This window comes from Tupaia chinensis, unplaced genomic scaffold (genome assembly GCF_000334495.1).
Source record: "Tupaia chinensis unplaced genomic scaffold, TupChi_1.0 Scaffold143913_1, whole genome shotgun sequence".
Classification (NCBI taxonomy): domain Eukaryota; kingdom Metazoa; phylum Chordata; class Mammalia; order Scandentia; family Tupaiidae; genus Tupaia; species Tupaia belangeri.
The window spans coordinates 2,449,749-2,470,748 of NW_006203764.1; the positions used below are offsets into that span (position 1 = coordinate 2,449,749).

At 53.7% G+C, this 21,000-nt stretch overlaps 1 protein-coding gene across 1 annotated transcript in view; it reads left to right on the top strand.

The window, feature by feature from the left end:
* Positions 1 to 21,000, top strand: part of PRIMA1 (proline rich membrane anchor 1) — a 64,255-nt gene that overhangs the window by 3,884 nt on the left and 39,371 nt on the right. The window contains exon 3 of the mRNA XM_006165405.1: positions 5,074 to 5,185. Coding sequence (XP_006165467.1) covers positions 5,074 to 5,185 — 112 coding nt within the window. The remainder of the gene's footprint in view (positions 1 to 5,073; positions 5,186 to 21,000) is intronic.

The following is a 21,000-nucleotide window of genomic DNA, read 5'->3' on the forward strand; positions in this document are numbered from 1 at the left end:
TCATGGCATGGCTAGTCTGACCCTCCAGAGAGAATTAAGCAACTCATTCCAGGCAAGAGGACGCGAAGGGAGTCAGAGAAGCCTCTCAGATGTTGCGCTCTGGCTGAGATATGAAAGGTGAAGACTCAGGGTGCAGATGAGGGTGAGGTGTCCAGGCAGAGGGAACAACCCCAAGGCTGGAGGAGAGAACTGGGCGCTGAAGAAGCCAGGGAGGGGAGCGCCAGGTAAGGCTGCGGTCGTCAGCCACTCAGGCCCTTTGGACTTGATCCCGAGGGCTAGAGTAACCAAGGAGGGTTTCAAGCAGGAGATGACACGATCTCAGATTGGCATTTGGAAATCTCAGGCTAGCTCCAGCGGGAAGGATGGATTCAGGGATGGGGGGCAAAGAGGTCAGTGAGGGTCGAGTTGCCACAATGAGCAAAAAAAAAATACAGGCTGTTCAGTTAAATTTGAATTTCAAATAAAACAGATCTTTAAAAAGCATAAGACTGTCCCAAATGATAGTGAGGACATACCTAATACATAGGTATACTATGTATACTATGCTAAGAAATTGTTGTTCATCTGAAATGCAACATTTTTAAATGTTTTGTCATTTTTTTTTCTTTTTTTAGATTTTTGCCATAGGGAGTGTGCTCTTGCCAGAGAGACAAGGAGTTAGGGAAGTGAGTGAATGAGTGAGTCACCTTCCAGGGGGATGGCCACTCCACAGTCCCTTCTCCTCAATTCTCCTCTCAGGATTTTGAGCATGCATACACACATGCCTGGTGTGTTTTACAAGCCATCAGGTCCAGGACTTGAACCACACACCTTCTAACTGAATACCAGCTGAATGCCAGACTTTGTGAACTTCAGAACATTACCTGGCCTCACTGAGACTGCTGGCCACCGTTAAGTATAGATAACAGCATCCACCTCTTGGGACCAGCAGATGGCGTAATGGTCACGTCACTGGACTCAAACATCATTGACACAGGTTTGAGTCCCGGACCCTGTGACTTAAAACTCAAGCTGGCCACGTGTGCATGAGTGCCCAAAACCCCAAGAGGAGAATGGCCATCCTCCCTGGGGGCAGGGTGTGTGTGTGTGTGATTTCTCGCTTTCTGTCTCTCTCTGTTTCTCTGACGAGTCTACGCGCCCCATAGCAAAACTCTCTATTTAAAAAATAAGCAAACAAAGAATCCACCTCTCTCAGTTCTTCTCAAGGTGAAAGTAGAGCCCATGCTATACTTGTTCAGGATGAATAAAGTGCATTCTCCTCCCTGCCTGTGACAACGCAGTGTGGGGGACAGACCTTGTACACCAGTGGAGGCTGGGTCCAGATGAGCATCTGTGAGGTGAAGGGCAGCGTGGGGCAGGCAGGTCTAATTCAGGGGTGGCAGGGCTCAGGATAGCTCCACAAGGCTGTGTTTGAAAGACTAAGAACAGGGCCAGCTGGTGGTGTGGTGGTTAAGGTATTGGACTCCCTTAGGGCCAATGGCGGTTTGAGTTCCAGACTTGGCAGCTTGCTTTCTCACTTCCCCTTCCCTTTTGTCTCTCTCTGTCAAATTAAAAAAATAATAAAATAAATAATTCTTAAATAAAAAGAAAGAGTAAGAACAGTTGATGGGTGGATAAAGGTCTGAAAGACTGACCGTGGGAAAATCAGCCATGGGCACAAACACAGTCGCTTGTCCTGGACCAGATTATCAAGAAACTCCAGTGGAGGCCCCAAGGAGAACAGCCAGGCCAGGTGTTATCGTTTCTGGGGAGTGTTGATCAAGCCATCGCACTCACCCTACTTCCATGTGATAAATGAAGACCTTCATACAGGGTCTTCAAAAAGTTCGTGGGAAAAGTGTATTATGGAAAAATTGGACATGGATTTAAACGTTTTTGTTTTTGTTTTTTGGAGAGGTTTTCACTATAGGGCACGTGCGCTCACCAGACAGACAGACAGAGAGAGACATAGAGACAGAAAGCGAGAAATCACCCCCCAGGGGGGATGGTCACGCAACAATCCCTTCTCCTCCATTCTCCTCTCAGGATCTTGGACACGCACGCACATGCACCCAGCGTGAGTTTTAAGCCACCGGGTCCGGGACGCAAACCGTGGAGGACTATGTGGGAGTCCAGCGACATAGGCATTATGCTAACTGCTGGTTCCCATGGATTTAAACATTTTTTTAAAATCAATATAAACCCATACTTTAATCCCATTTCCCCCCAAACTTTGTGGAGTTTCCTATGCAAGAGAACAAGAACCAGTTTTTCTGTTTCATTTGCCTGAGGATGCACGCGCTTGCTGGAAGTAGAGAGAAAGTCTCTGTGGGGGACAGTCACAGCTCAGTCCCTCCTTTAGTTTTCCTTTCAGGATCTCGGCCATGCATGCACCAGCACCCTAAGTCATTTTATTTTTTTTCAAACCTCCAAATCTGGGACTCAAATCACAAAATCAGCCATGTGGTATCCAGCCACCTTAACCACCATGCCACTGGCCGGCCCCAGAGGTCTTTTTGAATGCAGTATGCTGGTTCACTTCCTTTCCTACCTTGAAACTTGGCCCTGATTTTCCTGTCTATAATTTCATCACATTAAACAGTCTTATACCTCGGTGCCCTTATATCCACTCACAAAAATAGGTCATTGTGTCAGGCCAGGTTAAACAAACGTGCTCTTCTCGAATGCTGTCGCATAAATTGCGCCTTGCAGAGTGGGGACGTGAATGCTTTGGCGATGGATAGCTTTTCTGGAAGTTTGTGCACTTGGTAGAGTGCAGGGGAGAGGCCGCCTCCCTGGCCAGCTGTTGGGAGAACAGAGTCTGCCAGAAGCCCCAAAGTCCTAGAGAGCTGGAATCCAGTGGGGGGCGGGCTCAAGGATGGCAAACCCCACAGTTGCACCAGTGCAGAAGTGGATGGTTAGGCCACTGGCATGCAAGGAGTGGATCATCACTGCAAAATCTATGAGAAAAGGCTTCCTGTCCAGGATATGCTCTTCCCAGTGGTGAAATTGTTCTCCAGGGTTTGAAACAGTTAATGGTCCTTTAGAAACACCAAACGGTGGTGAGCAGCACCCTCTTGGCCTCGCAGATGTTAAGTGAGGGTTGTAAATCAGTCCTCCTGGTGAGCATACCCAGCCTCACCGCATCCGCCAAGTGCAACTGGAGCCTCCCAGACCTGCCGGCTCTCCCTGCCATGAGGCAAAGGGGCTGCATCAGCCTCCATAGGCAGGCCACACGGGGCTGCTTGCAGGGAAATTGGGAATCTGGGGTCTACTCATTGAGAGATGACAGCCAGAGAAACAGTGACCATGCTGAAGTGGGGAGTGACCGCCAACTCTTCCCTCGTGCCTTTAAATCAGCCTGGGTCCTGGGACAGTTACGGTACGCTCGACTCAAGGATTTCTGGCACCATGTGGGGAGCTTCATCCGCTGTCAGTCCAAACCAGTGGTTCTCACGTTGGCTCTGCAAAGCCATTCAACCCGGGAACGTAATCAAGACACCCAGGCCCAGGTTCACAGCCACCGTCTAATGCAATCGGTTGTGGGTGAGACTCAAGCAGGAACATTTTTAAACCTGGCTGCGGCCGAGCTCGGGAGTAGCGGCCAAACACAGCTCACCCTGCCGCCTTCCTGGTTTACAGAGAGGAAGCTGAGCCTCGAGTTGGGAATGTGCCAGGCCAAATGGAGGAAGACTGGCTTCTGGTCCAGATTTTCCTATTCCTTCATTCATTTATTCACTAAATGTATTACATGTGCGGCAGTTCCTTAGGTGCTGGTTTATGAAAGCACCAGCCCACAGCATCATGGTGAAGATGGGTATGAAGCAGGTGGTCTCCCGAATGTAGACTCCAGCTCCAGAGAGTGGAGCCCGGAGAGCTGATGCGAAGGAGACCTGGGGTCAGCCAAGTGGCATGGTGATTAAGGCGACTGGATCCCCCCTGGCCAACTGCACAGTTTAAGTCCCAAACCAGGCAGCTCGAAAAACATGCCAGACATGTGTGCATGCATGCCCAAACTCACAAGAGGAGAATGGAGGAGAAGGGATTGTGGCATGGCCATCTCCCCTGGGGGGTGATTTCTCATGTTACCTCTCTCTCTGTCTCTCTCCTGTGAGTACTCACACCCTATGGCAAACTACAAAAAGAAAACAAAAATAAATAAAAATAAAAAATTAATCTAATTTTAAAAAGGAGACCTGACCTGGTTAAGCAGGCCAGAGACCTCCCTGAGGTGGTAGCAGAGTAGCAGACACAGCAGGGGTAGGGGCAGAGGACGTTCTGGTCTGGGAGCAGCATATACGAGGGCAGGGGGCCAGGAACGGAAGGGAGTGCATAGGCAGAGTGGAGAGTGAGAGAGCCCAGGGCCAGGAGAGACTGCTGGGGTCGCCTGTCAGGGCCTGTGGGCCACCTAAGCCCTAGGGTGCTGGGAGGCACTCGGGATTTACTGGGAGCATGGAGGTGGCTGGGTGGCCTGTGTTTCCCACAAGACAGCTCAGACGTGGCATGGGGTGCGGGGTTGGTCACATGGGACACAGGAGCAGAGGCCTTGCTGGGTACGGTTCCTCCCCAAAGATAAGGGACCTTGCCCAGAGCGGACACGAGGCCATCAGGAGCTCTGGCTGGACAGGAGGGAAGGCGGCTTGGCCTGTTGCCATAGCAAGGACATGGGAGGAGCAGCTGGGCTTGGGTTACAGAGCAGGGGAGTCAGTGTCCTGCCGCCCACTGGGTGTGAGACCCTAGGGCAGCCCCTCAGTCTCGGCCCCAGTTTCCTCATCTGTACGACTGGGAGATTCTACGATTAACCTTCTAGTTCTTGTCTCCCTCTCATTAATGTCCAGGTCCCTTGCCCAGGGTCTCGTAGCTGGTCTCTGGCAGACCTGGGGAGGAAACTTTGCTCTCCAAACCTGCTAGGCCGGCCCCTTACAGTCATTCCCTTTGGACCCACCTGACTTCTGTCTCTTGTTTCTGCCTTGGTCTTGGGAAGAACCCCAAGACTCATTGTGGCTGGGGACAGGGGTGGGCTGGGCCCATTTTTGGCTTCCAGTCGCCTCACTGTCTTCTTCACTTCTTGGGTCCATGTGCCCGTGTCTGCAGGTGACGCATGGTGAGCCCCAGAAGTCCTGCTCCAAGGTGACCGACAGCTGCCAACACATCTGCCAGTGCCGGCCCCCGCCCCCGCTGCCTCCCAGACTCCTCTCTGCCCCAGGTAGGTAAAGGCTCCCTCGCTTCATCTTCGGGTTTCTCTTTGTTTTTCCTGGGCCCAGGGAGATCCGTGAGCAAGCCGAGGGCAGCCCTGCCTCCTTTGTAATTTTCCACTGGCCGAGCAGGAGGGGAGCCAAGGCCCAACTTTTCCCTGCAGTCTGCAAAATGCCTTTCCCACAGAACGCTGCGAGAGGGAGAAGGATGTTTCTCCATCAGTTAATCAGATAAAAGTCCATCTCCATTTGATGAGTGACTCGGCCTGGATCGTTCTGCAGGCAGCTCCCTAAAGGGGACAGCCTCCCGTGTGGTCTTCTGTGCTCCGCCCACCCGCTCCCCACACAGCTTTTATTCTGCTATTTTAATTCCTGTCTAAGGAGGTGATTGCTATAGGGCCAAAGTCAAGGCTCTGGGAACAAAGTTACATGGATGCCTGTCAGCCATTCGTACCACATTCTGCTGAAACCTCTCTGACTTGTTTGCTTTGGACGATTTCATCTCTGGACAATCTCATTGCCTGGCCACTCAAACAAAGGAGCATTTCTTTAGCCAGAAATGGCCTCAGCCCTGATCTCTATGCGCTTTCGTTCCCTGTTTACTGGTTGATAAGGTCTCTAAAAGGAGATTTTATATTTTAGATTGATCATTCAAGTTCCGGCCTGTAGAATGCTGTGCGCATGCCTGGATCTACTTCATTAAACACATCTCCACTGAATTATTTGGGGCATATTTTAAATAACCTTGACCAGGCTTGTTCTCTGCTAGGCTGTGTTTTCAGCCTCTTGGTCGCCAGTCAGCGACGCAGTGTTCTAGGCGATGCTTGCAATTCGTGTGAATTTCTGCATGTTATCTGCCAGGACCCTACCTGTCGCCATGCTCCCCTGACATCCTGGGGCCCAGTGTTTCTCAGCACATGGCCCTCAGACTCCTACCTGCTTCAACTTCACCGGAAGCATTTGTTTTAAGTAACTTCAGGGCCCATTTCAAACCTACTGAGTCAAATTCTTTGGAGTGGGGCTTCAGAATGATCATGCTAACGTTCTGGATGGTTCCAGTGCAGACTATATTGAAGCTAAGCTCTCTGCCCAGGTCTCTGCAAGGTCCTTCTACCCAGGATGCTGGCCTTCCCTCTCCTGCCCTGAGGACCCCTGTCCCTGGAGAACACTCCCTGCCCTTCCTTGAGAATCCTTTCTCTCCCACTCTTTGGGCCTGGAGTCCATCCTATCCCCAGGCCTGGTGGTATCTGATGGAGCGACCTTCCCTAGCAGGGTCCCTTCAGTTCACCTTGTGCCAAATACTGAGGCAAAGCACCTTTCTGGCCTTCTGATCTCTCAACCCTACAGGGAAGGCCATCCTGTCAACAGCCCACAGAGAGTGGCCCAAGAGAACACAGACTTTGCCAGGTGTTCTGGAGATCCCGAGTAGTTAGCTAGCACACCGCTGCAGGGAACAGTACCACTGGCCTGGGTCTTTAAGAATACATCAGATCCTCCCAGGTCAGTTAGGAGATTGTAGGAAGAGGGAGTTCAGGCAGAAGGAACAGTGTGGTCGAAGGCCCAGAGGTATGACTCTCTGAGAGTCATCTTGGTGGTTGTGTGTCCTAAGTGGGCTTAGGGGTGTCTGAGGGGCAGGCTGTGAAGGCCTGTGTGCCCACTGGAGCAGGTCACTGTCAGCCTATGACCCACGTACACCCTCTGCAAGGACTCCCGTTTGTCTAATTTTTTGGTTTCAGTAGACTCCTGTTTGTATTTACACAAAGTGTTTCCAAAGAAAGCTTTGTAAAACTGCCGTAAGTGAAACGGCGTTATCATGGTGATAAGTAGAAGGTAGCGGTGTAAAGCTAAATCTCGTGGGTTGTAATTGTGGCCTCCCACGGACAGCCCCAAGCTCGAGGCCTCCTCTCTTTTGTTAGAAGGGAGAGAAACAAGTGCGGAGGGGCAGCTGAGTCCTGGCTGTGCCCGCTGAGCCTTCTCTGCAGTCACTGGGAGGTTTGTAAGGAAAGCGAGAGGGGCCTCAGCCTCCTGCTGCAGGTTTGGGTGACCCAGGCACCACCAAAGCCAGCTCTCCCCACTGCAGGGGGGTAGGCCTCACCCTTTAGAGAACCCTAGCACGGAGGAGCCTATCGGGATCCTGAGCAGGAAAGTGACCTGGCCCTGCAGTGTCTGTTTCAGAGAGGTAACTATTGTTGACAGTATTGAGGGTGGGTGTTGGGGGGAGCTGCCAGACCAGAGGCCAGTGGGGGCCTCTTGAGATAATTCAAGCCCCAAACCCCCACGAGGGCCTGAAGCCAGGCTGCGGCTGCAGAGAAGGGGGAAGGCCAGTGAGGGCTCAGTGAGGGTAGAGGGGAGGAAGGCCCCAAATGGAGCTCAGGCCCGAGGGTGCTGTAGCTGAGAGCAGAGATGTGGTTTGATTGTATGACTGGGCCTTTCAGTTTCAAGGAGCAGAAATGCGACCTAAAACGGCTTGAGTAACACAAGAAATGGGAGGGGTGGCATCTTACGGCTCTTGCGTCAGGCCGTCCTCTCAGCTGCCCTGCTGGGTGTCCGTGTTCTCAGATCGAGTGTGTGGGATTTCTGTCTCTCTGTCTCTGTCTCTCTCTCCTGATTTCTCCTGATTGCCTGCTTCCTCAGCTGGCTCAGTCCCTGTGGCTCCAGGTTCCATCACCCATGCAGTCAGGAATCTCCCTACAAGGATAGCTTCTCTTTGCAGCAAAGGTCCCAGGGCTGACCTCTGTTGGGCTAGCTTGGGCCGCACGCCCATCCTTGCACGGTCATCGTGGCCTACGAGGTACACTGCTACCTGGTCAGGCCTGGGCCGTGCCACCCTCCCTGAAGTTGGGTACACAGATAGAGACTAAGGATGTGGTGGTTTCCCAAGGGAATATTCAGGCAGAGGGACTGTAAGCCCAAGGCAGGGATACGGACCCTGGGCAGGGAAGACGGGGGGTGCGCCCCACAGCCACGGCTTGCCTAGGAGTGTGCAAGGAAGATTGGGCCGGCCAGAGCACGTGCTTTGTACGTTCCCCAAGTCCTCCTCGGCTCGGCCCAGAACCCTGCATACTGGAGACCAGTAAGCACCAGCGTGGTGGCCACGTCCACCACCTGCCAGCCATGGAATACAAATGCCTGTTGTATCATCCTGAAGGGACTGGCCTCTCCCGGAGGGCACCCGGCTCCAGTGCTGTGAAGGCTCTGTTGTCACTCGACAGGTGTGCGTTGGGCTCAGGCATGGGGCACCACACCAGGGGCTGGGATGCCAACAGTTAGCAAGAGTGGCCCCTGCCGTCCTGCTGCTCATGGTCCAGGGAACCGTCTTTCACAGAAGGTACTCTCATGAGTGTCCTTTCCTGCCATCTCTCTGGGTACACTTGGTCCAGCCATGTGCCAGCCTTGCCCTACTCATTCCCCCAATGGGCCTTGAGTCCCTGCTACTCTCTGTCACCTGGCGGTACCTGCTCTGCATCCAGCCCCTTGCTGGGCGTGCTGCAGGGACACAGAGATGCACAGAGACTCGTCCTCACCAGGCAGGGATGGTGCCTGAAGAGACCAGGGACTGGGTGCAGGAAGCAGAGTCCATGAACCTAGCTTGGCGTGTTGGCCCTGCACCTCCTCATCATGGTTTTAAGAGGGCGGTGAACTTAAGCCGTGGTTTCTTCTATGAAATTGGTTTATGGAGTACACCCACCTCTCAGTGGGGAAGAGACATAGGCTCCCATCAGTGGAAGCACGTGTGGACACTGGGCTGGTGTGGATTCCTGCTCGAGGACCTCATCCTGACAGAGCAGCCTACAGTGCAGCCATTCTTGGGGAGAAAGGGGGCTCTCGAGGAGGGGATGTTTCATTCCAAAAGGAGCTTGGAGGGAGGATCTGGGAAGACATGAAGGCATTCCCAGGTCGACTGTAACAGGCAGGAGCAGAGGGAGGCTGGGCAGGCCTGGAGGGGAGGAGTGGCTTGGACAGAGCAGGGAAGGAGCAGGCAGGAGAGCCCCTGGTCCACAGGAGAGGGGGCGTCAGACTGTGTGTCTGCAGTAGAGGGAGAAGAGGGGAGGTGTCATCAATCTGTGACTCTGCGGAGTCACCTGTGGAAGAAGGACTAGAAACACCTACAGGACTTGCTGAGTGTCCTCCACGTGGCCAGCAGGCCTCTCTCTTCATCCCACAGCTGCTGCCGCTGCCCTGAGGCTTAAGGTAACCAGCGTGTTTCCTGGTTTTAGCCTGAAAGTCCTGTGTGCCAGACACTCCTTGGGACAACTGGTCACCTTCTGCTGGACCTTTGTCTGGTCAAGGCAGCTATTTTTTTAAAAAGTTTATTTATTCCATGAGTTGGGGGTGGGGGCAGTGAGAGGAGCAGAGATAGAGATGTAGCACTCCCAACCAATAGGGCCTTAGCACCATGACTCCCCTGCTTCAGACAGCCTGGATCCTGGTCACACACATGCCTGGCATACTCAGCGAGGCCTCCGGATGCAAACTGGTGGCCTTCCCAGACTTCCCACGTCTGCCCCACAGCATCACATTTTATGGTGACTGTGCCACCATCCACGCCCTAACGTTTGTTTGTTTGTTTGTTTGTTTGTTTTTGAGAGGTTTTTTGCTATAGGGCACGTGAGCTCACCTGAAAGACAGAGAGACAGAGAGACAGAAAGTGAGAAATCACCCCCCAGGGGGGATGGCCACATCGCAATTCCTTCTCCTCCATTCTCCTCTCGGGATCCTGGGCACGCACGCACATGCTCCTGGTGTGAGTTTAAGCCACCGGGTCTGGGACTCGAGCTGCGGTCGACTACATGGGAGTCCAGCAATAACTGGTCCTGCCCTAACATTTTTTAAGTTGAGTTTTGCTGTTACTTTGGGGGTGTGTATTTGGTTTCATTTTACCATAAAACTTCTGAGAACAGTGACTCCCCAGACCCTGGCTGGGATTGATTGCTCCAGGGGGCAGCTCAGCCTTGCATTCCTGTTTGGTGGCCCAGCTTTGTGCCAGCCCTTCCAGAGCCCTGCCTTGTGCCCTGCCTGCCTCTGGGGAGGAGCATGGTCAGGGTCCTTGTGACACAGGAGGCTCTTGAGCACATCTGCACTTTCTGCCCTCAGCTTTTCAAGCCCTGCCCACAATCCTTATGTTCAACCCAAGGGCAGCTGCACTTTGTGGCATCTTTCCCCAGATTCCCATCTCCAGGCTTGTGGGTCTCCCACCTGGGCTTGTGCAGAACCCCTAGGAGGGCTCACTGAAGCCCAGACTGCTGGACCTCATCCCCAGAGTCCCTGACCTAATAGGTCTGGGCGAGGCCAGATAGCTGCATTTCTAGTATGTTCTCAGGTGATGCCATGCTGCCGGGCATGGGAGCATGCTCTGACACTGCCCTAGAACAGGGGTTCCCAACCTTCAGAACTGGGCTGTGCAGCGGGGGGTGAGCAGCAGGTGAGTGAGTGCAGCGTCACCTGTGTTTACAGCCGCTCCCCGTCGCTCACATCACTGCCTGGGCCCCGCCTCCTGGCAGATCAGTGGTGGTGTTAGATTCTCACGGGAGCCCCCAGATGGGACTCCGAAAACAAGCTCAGGGCTCCCACTGACTCTGCATTACGGGGAGTTGTATAATTATTTCATTATATATTGCAATGTAATAATAATAATAGGGCACAATAAATGTACTATGCTGAAGCCATTCTTGTCCCCCACTGCCTGGGTGGACAAATTGTCTTCCATAAAACTGGCCCCTGGTGCCAAAAAGGTTGGTGACCACTGCCCTAGAGAAGGATGATCATGCCAAAAGGCTTGAGGGTCAGGCCCAGCCCCTTCACTCTTAGCTCTGTGACCTGGGCGCGTCACGTCCCTCTCAGAGTCTCAGTTTCCTCATGTGATTCCTTCCTGGGGAAGGTTGCTGTAAAGGCTAGAAATGATGCCGGCCGTGCTGAGCAGAAACTGCTCGAAAGCTGATGTCACAGCACTGTGGCTCAGGGCCTGGCTCTCCGGCCCTCTAGACCTTGTTCACCAGCTAAGTGACTTGGGCCAGTATCCTTAACCATTTGGAGCCTCAGTTTCCGAATCTGTAGAGCGGGGCTGCTAACCATACCTGCTGTGTCAGGCTGGCGGCGAGGGCAGGTGCTGCAGAGCCAATACAGCACAGAGCCTGGATCCCAGGTAACACTCCGTAAATGTCACTAGGGAGTAACTCCGATGATCACAGTAACGACAGCCATCAGTCACAGATCGCCAGAGCGGGAGTTGGCTAACCGTGGCCCTGGCACCTGTCTGCTGAGAAGCCTCTGCTGAGAAACTGAGGATGAAACTGGCTCTGGAAGGATGTGTATTCTCCCCTAGGTCTTCAACCGAAAAGAAAAGGTTTTCAGAAGGTTCTCCTGGGTCCCTTCCAGGGCAACCATTGGCAGGCTTGGGCTCCTTGAGTCAGCCAGGGCTCCTGGGTGAAGGTCGTTCTGGCAGGCATGGGTGGGAGTGAACCCTGGCAGAGGCAGAGGCTAAAGCATGCCCGGGGACCTGAGCGAAAAGCCGTGGCAGCCTCCAGAGCTCAGGACCCGGCCCACTTTGTAAATGTCGGCGATGGCCCGTGCGTGCCCGCCGTGGCTCAGAAGGCCGAGCTGTGGAAGGAGATGTGTACCGGCCCTCCAGGAAAAGCACGTACCCGCCTCTGCGAGACCTGCTTCCTCACACACATGCCTGGCATACTCAGCGAGGCCTCCGGATGCAAACTGGTGGCCTTCCCAGACTTCCCACGTCTGCCCCACAGCATCACATTTTATGGTGACTGTGCCACCATCCACGCCCTAACGTTTGTTTGTTTGTTTGTTTGTTTGTTTTTGAGAGGTTTTTTGCTATAGGGCACGTGAGCTCACCTGAAAGACAGAGAGACAGAGAGACAGAAAGTGAGAAATCACCCCCCAGGGGGGATGGCCACATCGCAATTCCTTCTCCTCCATTCTCCTCTCGGGATCCTGGGCACGCACGCACATGCTCCTGGTGTGAGTTTAAGCCACCGGGTCTGGGACTCGAGCTGCGGTCGACTACATGGGAGTCCAGCAATAACTGGTCCTGCCCTAACATTTTTTAAGTTGAGTTTTGCTGTTACTTTGGGGGTGTGTATTTGGTTTCATTTTACCATAAAACTTCTGAGAACAGTGACTCCCCAGACCCTGGCTGGGATTGATTGCTCCAGGGGGCAGCTCAGCCTTGCATTCCTGTTTGGTGGCCCAGCTTTGTGCCAGCCCTTCCAGAGCCCTGCCTTGTGCCCTGCCTGCCTCTGGGGAGGAGCATGGTCAGGGTCCTTGTGACACAGGAGGCTCTTGAGCACATCTGCACTTTCTGCCCTCAGCTTTTCAAGCCCTGCCCACAATCCTTATGTTCAACCCAAGGGCAGCTGCACTTTGTGGCATCTTTCCCCAGATTCCCATCTCCAGGCTTGTGGGTCTCCCACCTGGGCTTGTGCAGAACCCCTAGGAGGGCTCACTGAAGCCCAGACTGGTGGACCTCATCCCCAGAGTCCCTGACCTAATAGGTCTGGGCGAGGCCAGATAGCTGCATTTCTAGTATGTTCTCAGGTGATGCCATGCTGCCGGGCATGGGAGCATGCTCTGACACTGCCCTAGAACAGGGGTTCCCAACCTTCAGAACTGGGCTGTGCAGCGGGGGGTGAGCAGCAGGTGAGTGAGTGCAGCGTCACCTGTGTTTACAGCCGCTCCCCGTCGCTCCCATCCCTGCCCTCCTGGCAGATCAGTGGTGGTGTTAGATTCTCACGGGAGCCCCCAGATGGGACTCCGAAAACAAGCTCAGGGCTCCCACTGACTCTGCATTACGGGGAGTTGTATAATTATTTCATTATATATTGCAATGTAATAATAATAATAGGGCACAATAAATGTACTATGCTGAAGCCATTCTTGTCCCCCACTGCCTGGGTGGACAAATTGTCTTCCATAAAACTGGCCCCTGGTGCCAAAAAGGTTGGTGACCACTGCCCTAGAGAAGGATGATCATGCCAAAAGGCTTGAGGGTCAGGCCCAGCCCCTTCACTCTTAGCTCTGTGACCTGGGCGCGTCACGTCCCTCTCAGAGTCTCAGTTTCCTCATGTGATTCCTTCCTGGGGAAGGTTGCTGTAAAGGCTAGAAATGATGCCGGCCGTGCTGAGCAGAAACTGCTCGAAAGCTGATGTCACAGCACTGTGGCTCAGGGCCTGGCTCTCCGGCCCTCTAGACCTTGTTCACCAGCTAAGTGACTTGGGCCAGTATCCTTAACCATTTGGAGCCTCAGTTTCCGAATCTGTAGAGCGGGGCTGCTAACCATACCTGCTGTGTCAGGCTGGCGGCGAGGGCAGGTGCTGCAGAGCCAATACAGCACAGAGCCTGGATCCCAGGTAACACTCCGTAAATGTCACTAGGGAGTAACTCCGATGATCACAGTAACGACAGCCATCAGTCACAGATCGCCAGAGCGGGAGTTGGCTAACCGTGGCCCTGGCACCTGTCTGCTGAGAAGCCTCTGCTGAGAAACTGAGGATGAAACTGGCTCTGGAAGGATGTGTATTCTCCCCTAGGTCTTCAACCGAAAAGAAAAGGTTTTCAGAAGGTTCTCCTGGGTCCCTTCCAGGGCAACCATTGGCAGGCTTGGGCTCCTTGAGTCAGCCAGGGCTCCTGGGTGAAGGTCGTTCTGGCAGGCATGGGTGGGAGTGAACCCTGGCAGAGGCAGAGGCTAAAGCATGCCCGGGGACCTGAGCGAAAAGCCGTGGCAGCCTCCAGAGCTCAGGACCCGGCCCACTTTGTAAATGTCGGCGATGGCCCGTGCGTGCCCGCCGTGGCTCAGAAGGCCGAGCTGTGGAAGGAGATGTGTACCGGCCCTCCAGGAAAAGCACGTACCCGCCTCTGTGAGACCTGCTTCCAAGGCCGATGGGCCAAAAATAGCTGCGACAGAACCGAGGCATGAGGCTGCATTTCATAGCGCCTGTCTTTAAGGAGTTCAAAGCACTGAAGGAGATTTTATTTCTGCATTTATTTTATTCTTACAAAAGTCAGAAGACAGGCTAAGTGACTCCCCAAAGGTCAACAATAGTGGTGGAGGTAGGAACGGGGTCACCTGGTTCCCTTGCTATGTGCCAGGGGCCACGTTATAACAGAGACAGACAGGATTGTAGAAGGTCTAGAATACTTTTTTTTATACTCACCCAGAACACTAGAAAGAAACCAATATTTCGCTCGTGGTGCTGTGGCAGAAACTCTGCTTTCTTCATCTCATTGAACCCTCAAACACTCCTTTGTGGCAGGGGGGACTATCCCCAGCCACTTGTTTTGGGCTGCCCAGCTGTGAGGAGGAGAGGTGGTTGAAGGCTGGCCAGCTGACTGCCTCCTGCCCGTCCCCTGCCTGCCTCTCCTTCATCGCTGAGAGTGGCGTGAGGAGCTCCTCCCCGTCCCTCAAATGGGCCTCGCTCCTTCCTGTCTTGGAGCCTTCGCACCTGCTGGCCCCCCTGTTTGCAAGGCTGCCCCTTGGATTAGTTAGCCTTAACCCATGCAGGTCTCAGATCAGACCTCCTTCCTCAGAAAGCCTTCCCTGACAGCCACAGAGGTGACCCTGGCCCTTATTCTGGTTTTCTGTGGCAGAGCTGGGGTATACCTAGTGCCCTTCCTCTCCCAGTGAGGGGATTGATTGGGCTCGACAAGGAGCACAGCTCTGTCATAGCTGTGGCCCACTGGCTGGGGCCGAGGCCTTCTCAAAGGTCTCCTCTCTGTCTGGTGGTGAGGCTGACTGTGGATAGAGTCCGCAGCTGGGACTGTCCACCGGACACCTGCACGTGATGCCGCCTTGTGAGCTGGGCTTCCTCAAAGCATGCGGCTGGCTTCCAAGGCTGAGAAGCCAGTGATGTAGTAGAGGAAATCATACACACCACGTCCACTGCACCATGTCCCTTCCAATCAAGGGACTAGGGCTGTCTATAGTCCAGGATCAGGGCGTTAGATGCCACTTCTTGGTGGAGGCGTGTCAGGGAATGTGCATGTCACCCAGCGTCAACACGCACACACAGACATGTGCACACACTGAACCTTTCCTTTCCCTTTATGCAATCATCCCTCCTTTTAAATGTGCAACTGCTTAGTTGACAAAGGCCTGGGAATGCTTTGCTGGATAGACACGGTTGCCAGGTATCCGCTGGTGCATGGTGATAGCCTCAGCTCCTTCGCGCATGCCTGACACATCACAGGTCCTCAGTAGCTCTGAAGTCACTTACTGCACAGGTGGTTTTGAGTGCCAACTGCATGCCAGGCACTGGGGCTGCTACTGGCAATGCATTGGTCAGCAGGACAGAAGGGTCCCTGCAGTCATGGGGCTGATGGTTTACTGTGAGCATGCACCTGGAGCAGGTGTGGGTGGTGGGATAGAAAGAAATACATCAAACATGTTGCAGGAAAAGTGGACAATAGTGTGGGCTGCCCAGACAGGGAAGTTGTGTGATCCGATGGGGAGCCAGGAGGCCACTTAGATTGCATAGACAGGAGCTGACATGTTAGCCAAGCCCTGGGTGAAGGGGAGTGGTTGGTAGAGGAAGGTGTGGGAGAAGAGAGTTCTCACCAGAGAGAGCAGTGCGTGCAAAGCCTCGTGCAGGGAAACACTTAGGGTGTGTGAAAGCAGCCTGGCTGCTGAGCAAGGGGAGACAGAGGATGGCCCAGAGAGGCAGTGCCCAGACCGTGCAGGGCCTTGGAGGCTGGGGAAGGAGGCTTCGGGTTCAGTCCTAAGTGCAGCTAGAAGCCTCGGAGGGCTTAGAGCAGGGGATGACATGGCCTCACTTACACTTGGCAGCCGCTGGCTCTGGAGAATGACTTGAGGGACAGGGAAGAGTGGAGGAGGCTGGGGCCCTGCAAAGAGGCTCTCAGGAGGTCCGGAGGGGGTCCTGGGGGGCAGGGATGACCCGGGTCACTTTACACGTTCTTGCTTCAGGGGCTGTGACGGTGCCCAGCTGGTAGGGTGGTAGGCTGGACCTGGAGGAGGCAGGGCCCGGCTCTGATTTAAGATAGTTCTGGAGACAGACTTGGTAGGACTCTGTGTAGACGGCTGTGGCTGCAGGGGGAGAGAAAGGGGGGATGCTGCCAGGTTTGGAGGACCTCTTAGGATGTGACCTCATGTCGGGGTGATGTCAGGAAGGGGTTAGTGGCCGCTCGGTTACTCCTCACCATACTTCAGCTACTGCTGTTTTCGCGATGTAATTCCTGTGGCCTCAACATGCATCTAAGGCTTACACCCACTTCCTCTCTGTACAGCGAAGGTCCCGATTGCCGGTGTAAACTGGGTTTTCTCTGGGTCGCAATGAGTTGGAGGCATGCAGAGGCAGAGTTGCAGCCCTCATGGGCCCTGAGGCTGAGGCGCAGCTGTACCCCCATGACCTGCCCTCCCTGCAGGGCGCCAGGGTGCCTGTGTGGGGCGGTGAACACACTGACCTTGCTCTTGGTTGGACGTGTGTAAGCCGTGACGAGGGTCTATGGGCCTCTGACCTGAGCCGTGTCCCTTTGCGTGTTCTTGCTTCACAGGCTGTGCTGGTGCCCAGCTGGTCCTCACTGTCGCCTTCACTCGGCCTCGGGGTGCTGTGGTTCATCCTGTCCTTGAGGCAGGGTCTGCAGCCTGTTAGCTCTGAGCCGCGGCCTCTTCTGTGCCAGCAGGACTTGGACGCAGCCTGGCTCCCACTCTGTCTGGCTGTGTACTGGTCACTCAGCCTCTCTGAGCAGCATTTTCTTGTCCTGCAGAAGTGCTCGTGGAAGTATAAATAATACCTTGGAAGGTCCAGCCCAGCCCTGGTATGATGCCCTCCCAGTGAAAACAGGAGGTCCACCTGCTGCACTGGGCACCGGGCTTGGCACCTTGTAACCCTGCTTCAGGGATGGCACTGCTGCGGCACAGGCAGTCGGTGCTCAGCCTGGCACGAGTTAGCCAGAGCGTTGGCCAAGGCCCTGCACCGATCCTGGTTCCTGGGCCCAGGCCCTGGCATTGAGGGCATCCTCTTGCTTCCCTCCTTTTCCGGGGTCCTCTCCTTTCAGCAGCAGGGGTCCATAGTGAGACTGCTCCCCTGAGAACCCTGTGACCTTGGCTGACCCCCACGTCCTAATCCGTGAAACGAGAACAAGCCCACCACTCCGTAGTGTCGGAGAGAAGTCAGTGAGCTGGGGATGTAAACCAGACACATCGGAAGCTGTTGTGGTGTTTTGCATTTCTCTTTCTCTTTCTTCTTTCTTTCTTTTCTTTCTTTCTTTCTTTCTTTCTTTCTTTCTTTCTTTCTTTCTTTCTTTCTTTCTTTCTTTCTTCTTTTCAAGGTTTTTGTCACAGGGTGTGTGCACTCACCACATCGGAGTCTTTTGTGGTGTTTTGCATTTCTCTTTCTCTTTCTTCTTTCTTTCTTTTCTTTCTTTCTTTCTTTCTTTCTTTCTTTCTTTCTTCTTTTCAAGGTTTTTGTCACAGGGTGTGTGCACTCAACAGAGACAAAGAGAGGGAAAGTGAGAAATCAGCCCCCAGAGGGGATGACCACACCACAATCCCTTCTCCTCCAGCCTCCTTTCAGGATTTTGGGCACCCATACATGTGTCTAGTGTGATTTTCAAGCTGCTGGCTCCGGGATTCGAACCACAGTTGATCATGTGGAAGTCCAGCACCTTAACCACCATGCCACCTGCTAGCCCCATGATGTTTGGAATTTCTGATCAGTGTTACTTCTTGGCATACCCCTCCCTTCAGAGCCCTTCTCTCTCCGGCACAGCCTTCTCTGCCTGAAGGAGTGTCCCTTGTCAGAGATGCAGAGGTTGGCCAGGGAACATGAGGGTGGCTCAAGGCTCCGGGCCACTCTGCCTGTCAGTGGGTGCCAGGGCTGATTGTCTTGTCCGTTTGTTCATTTGGTCATTCAGCTTACCTGTTGCATCTGTCCTTAACTAGGTTGTGTCTTATTTTCCCTCTTCATCTTTTCTTCTCTGTCCTCAGAGCATGACTTGACCATCCGCACCAAGGCCAGGAAACCCAGCTACTCGTTTCGGTTTTGTTGTCAGTGGGAAAAATTAAACTGGGATACAGGCAGGTTCTCCCGCTGGATAGGATGCAGGTGGGCACATTCCGCATTAGGCCTGAGCGGCTGCAGTTTGCTCACCAGATGTTTGCTGAGCTGTGTGTGTGCACAGTGGTCCGTGTGCAGCCCCGGGGAGCACTGCTGTCTGGGACCCGGGCCCTGCCTTCGAGCACCCAGCTCTGCCCTGAGGCTGAAGTCACTATGGCGACTACAGCAAGCAGCAGCACCCTCACTTGGTCACGCACCATCGCGAGTGGGTGTGCATCAGGAATTCTGTGGGTGCCACCCGGGAGGCTGGAGGCTGGCTGCTTGTCACCCAATAACCTGTTCCTCTATCTCACCCAGCAACCAACCCTGAGCTGGCTCAGACCCTAGAACGCCAGATGAAGTTCTCCAGGCCACCACTAAGTCTCTGCATCTCAGGTCTCTGAGACTGGATCTTGCTTTCTTTGCCTCTGCTGTTATCTAAGCACAGCAGGCTCCCTGAGAACACGGTTCACTTTATTTAACTGTGAAGTCATGTTGCTTTCCTACTGCGGTATCAGGAGTACCCAAGTGTCTCCTGAGAGCTGGTCTTTTCAAATCTATAGCCCCTGTGGCTCTGGAAGTGGCCCGGGCCCCTCTTTGCAAGGTCCTGAGAAGTGGGGAAGAAAAGGGGAGCCCTGGGTGCAGAGGACTCCGGCTGCTCATTTTCTGACCAGTTTCGTATGGATGCCATTGTAAGTCGCCACCCTCATTTTTAACGGCATAAATTAGCGCAAATTAGGAAACCATTAGTGAAAATAAATGATTACTTAGGAAGAGTAATTAGTTCTGGGGAAGAGGTCTTCTAGCTGGCTTGGGCAGGGGGTGTAGCACAGAGGCCCCAGGAACCAGGGCTGCTAGGATCGGAAGTCCTGGGTGTTGACTTGGTTTCCCTAGAGTAACTGACAGTGGAGAGAGGAAAAAAATACGTATCAAGGGACATATATAAATATGTATAACTTGAGGAAGGACTACATTGCAGCCTTATTCCCACAGCCCTGGTTCAGCACGTGAAGACCTCACGGTGTTCTGCAAATCCCTGTGATTTGGAGCTGGGGCCATGCTGAGGGTGCCTGGCCTGGATAAAAGCTTCCCCTCATGTGGGCCCTTTCTCTTCCCAGGATTGTGGAAAGGATCCAGTGGGTTACTATGAGAGGACTTGAAGAAGTCCATGGGAAAATGGAATTGAAGTATGAGTTTACTTTGATGCAAAAAACAATTGAAATCCATGCATAGTGTTTTCATAATACACATTTTCCATGGACTTTCTGAAGACCCCTTGACTATGACAGAGTAAGGACAGTGCCTGGCACCATGTGGCCACCTTGTCAATGTCAGCTTTTCACATTATAGCAAATTTATCTAGGATGCTCCACTCGTGTCCAGGACAAAGCAGCCAGTCTGAGCTTTTAAGCATCTGATCCAATCCCCGAGGATAGGGTCTATTTATGCTTCTTTGTCCCTAGCGATAGCACATGGCTGGACACATGGTAAGCGCGTACTGAGCGTTTGCATAAATGAGTACGCAGCGACTAGATGAGGAAGGTGAAGTTTGGACTCAAGGAGCAGCAGGGAGGGGGGGGACGCACGTTGTGTAAGAGCCTGCCATTTGCCTGGGAGCATTCGGGACCATGTCTTGGTTTGGGTTTCTCCAGAAACAAACGCTGAGCTAGGACTCGAGTACGTGTGGTTATTTGGGAGATGATTCCAGGAAGTGCCGATGGGGGGGTAGCAGGTGAGGCAGGCAAAGAGGGCAGCTCAAGCCCGGCAGCACAGCGGCAGGGGGTGTGCAGGCCTGCGGGAGTCACCCCACTGCGGGGAAGGAGCTGGGATATTTATGCATCACCTCCCACAGTCACAGTTTCAAAGCTGGCCCCAGAAGGAGTAGGGAGTGTCACTTCCCCAGGCAGAGATGTAGAAATGGCTGGAAAGGCACCAGCAGCATGTGCTGGAGACTGTCACCTTCTCTGCTGTGACTGCCAGGCATGAGCTCACCCCTCACCCAGGGAGGCTCTGGCTAGGAACCACTCAAGAAGATACACCGGCCTCTAAGCAAGCGTTCACCCATCACGGGGATACCTAATTTGTATATTTGAAGAGCAGTAAATCACTCACAAACATTTACTCATTCGACAAATATTTATAGCGCTCTGAGTGTGCCAAGCACTGCCCTGTGGTCTCAGACTGAGGATGACGCAGTGTAGGAGAGGGTGGGGCAGTTCTGGGGATGCTGGGGGCTCTGTTTCATCTCATGTGGAGTTTGAGATGCCTGGAGGGCAGGAGCTGCAGGCTACACAGAGCCTCAAGTCCCCAGGGGGTGGAGGAGAGGTGTGTGACCCGAGCAGGCGCTGGCAGAGGCGCTGGCTGAGCCAAGAGAGGAAGACAAATCTCCAGGTGAAGGCTGTGTTGAAGGAGAGCACGGGGTGCTCCTGGGAGAGGACTGGAGGCCAGAGAGTCTGGTTTGTTTCAGGAACGAAAGGGCCCCGGGCGTAGTCAGGGATGAGCTGAGGAGAAAGGGGAAGCCAGGCGCCTGTGGAGAAGTCCGACCTGGCCCCGCTGGGAGAGCTGGGATCCAAGCTGCCTTTAACAGGCACGGGCGGGACCAGCAGTTAGCGTAACGGCTATGTCACTGGACTCCAACATAGTTGACCCCGGTTCTCATCCCAGACCCAGTGGCTTAAAACTCATGTCAGGCATGTGTGCGTGCCCAAGATCCCGAGAGGAGAATGGAGGAGAAGGGATTGCAGCGTGGCCATACCCCC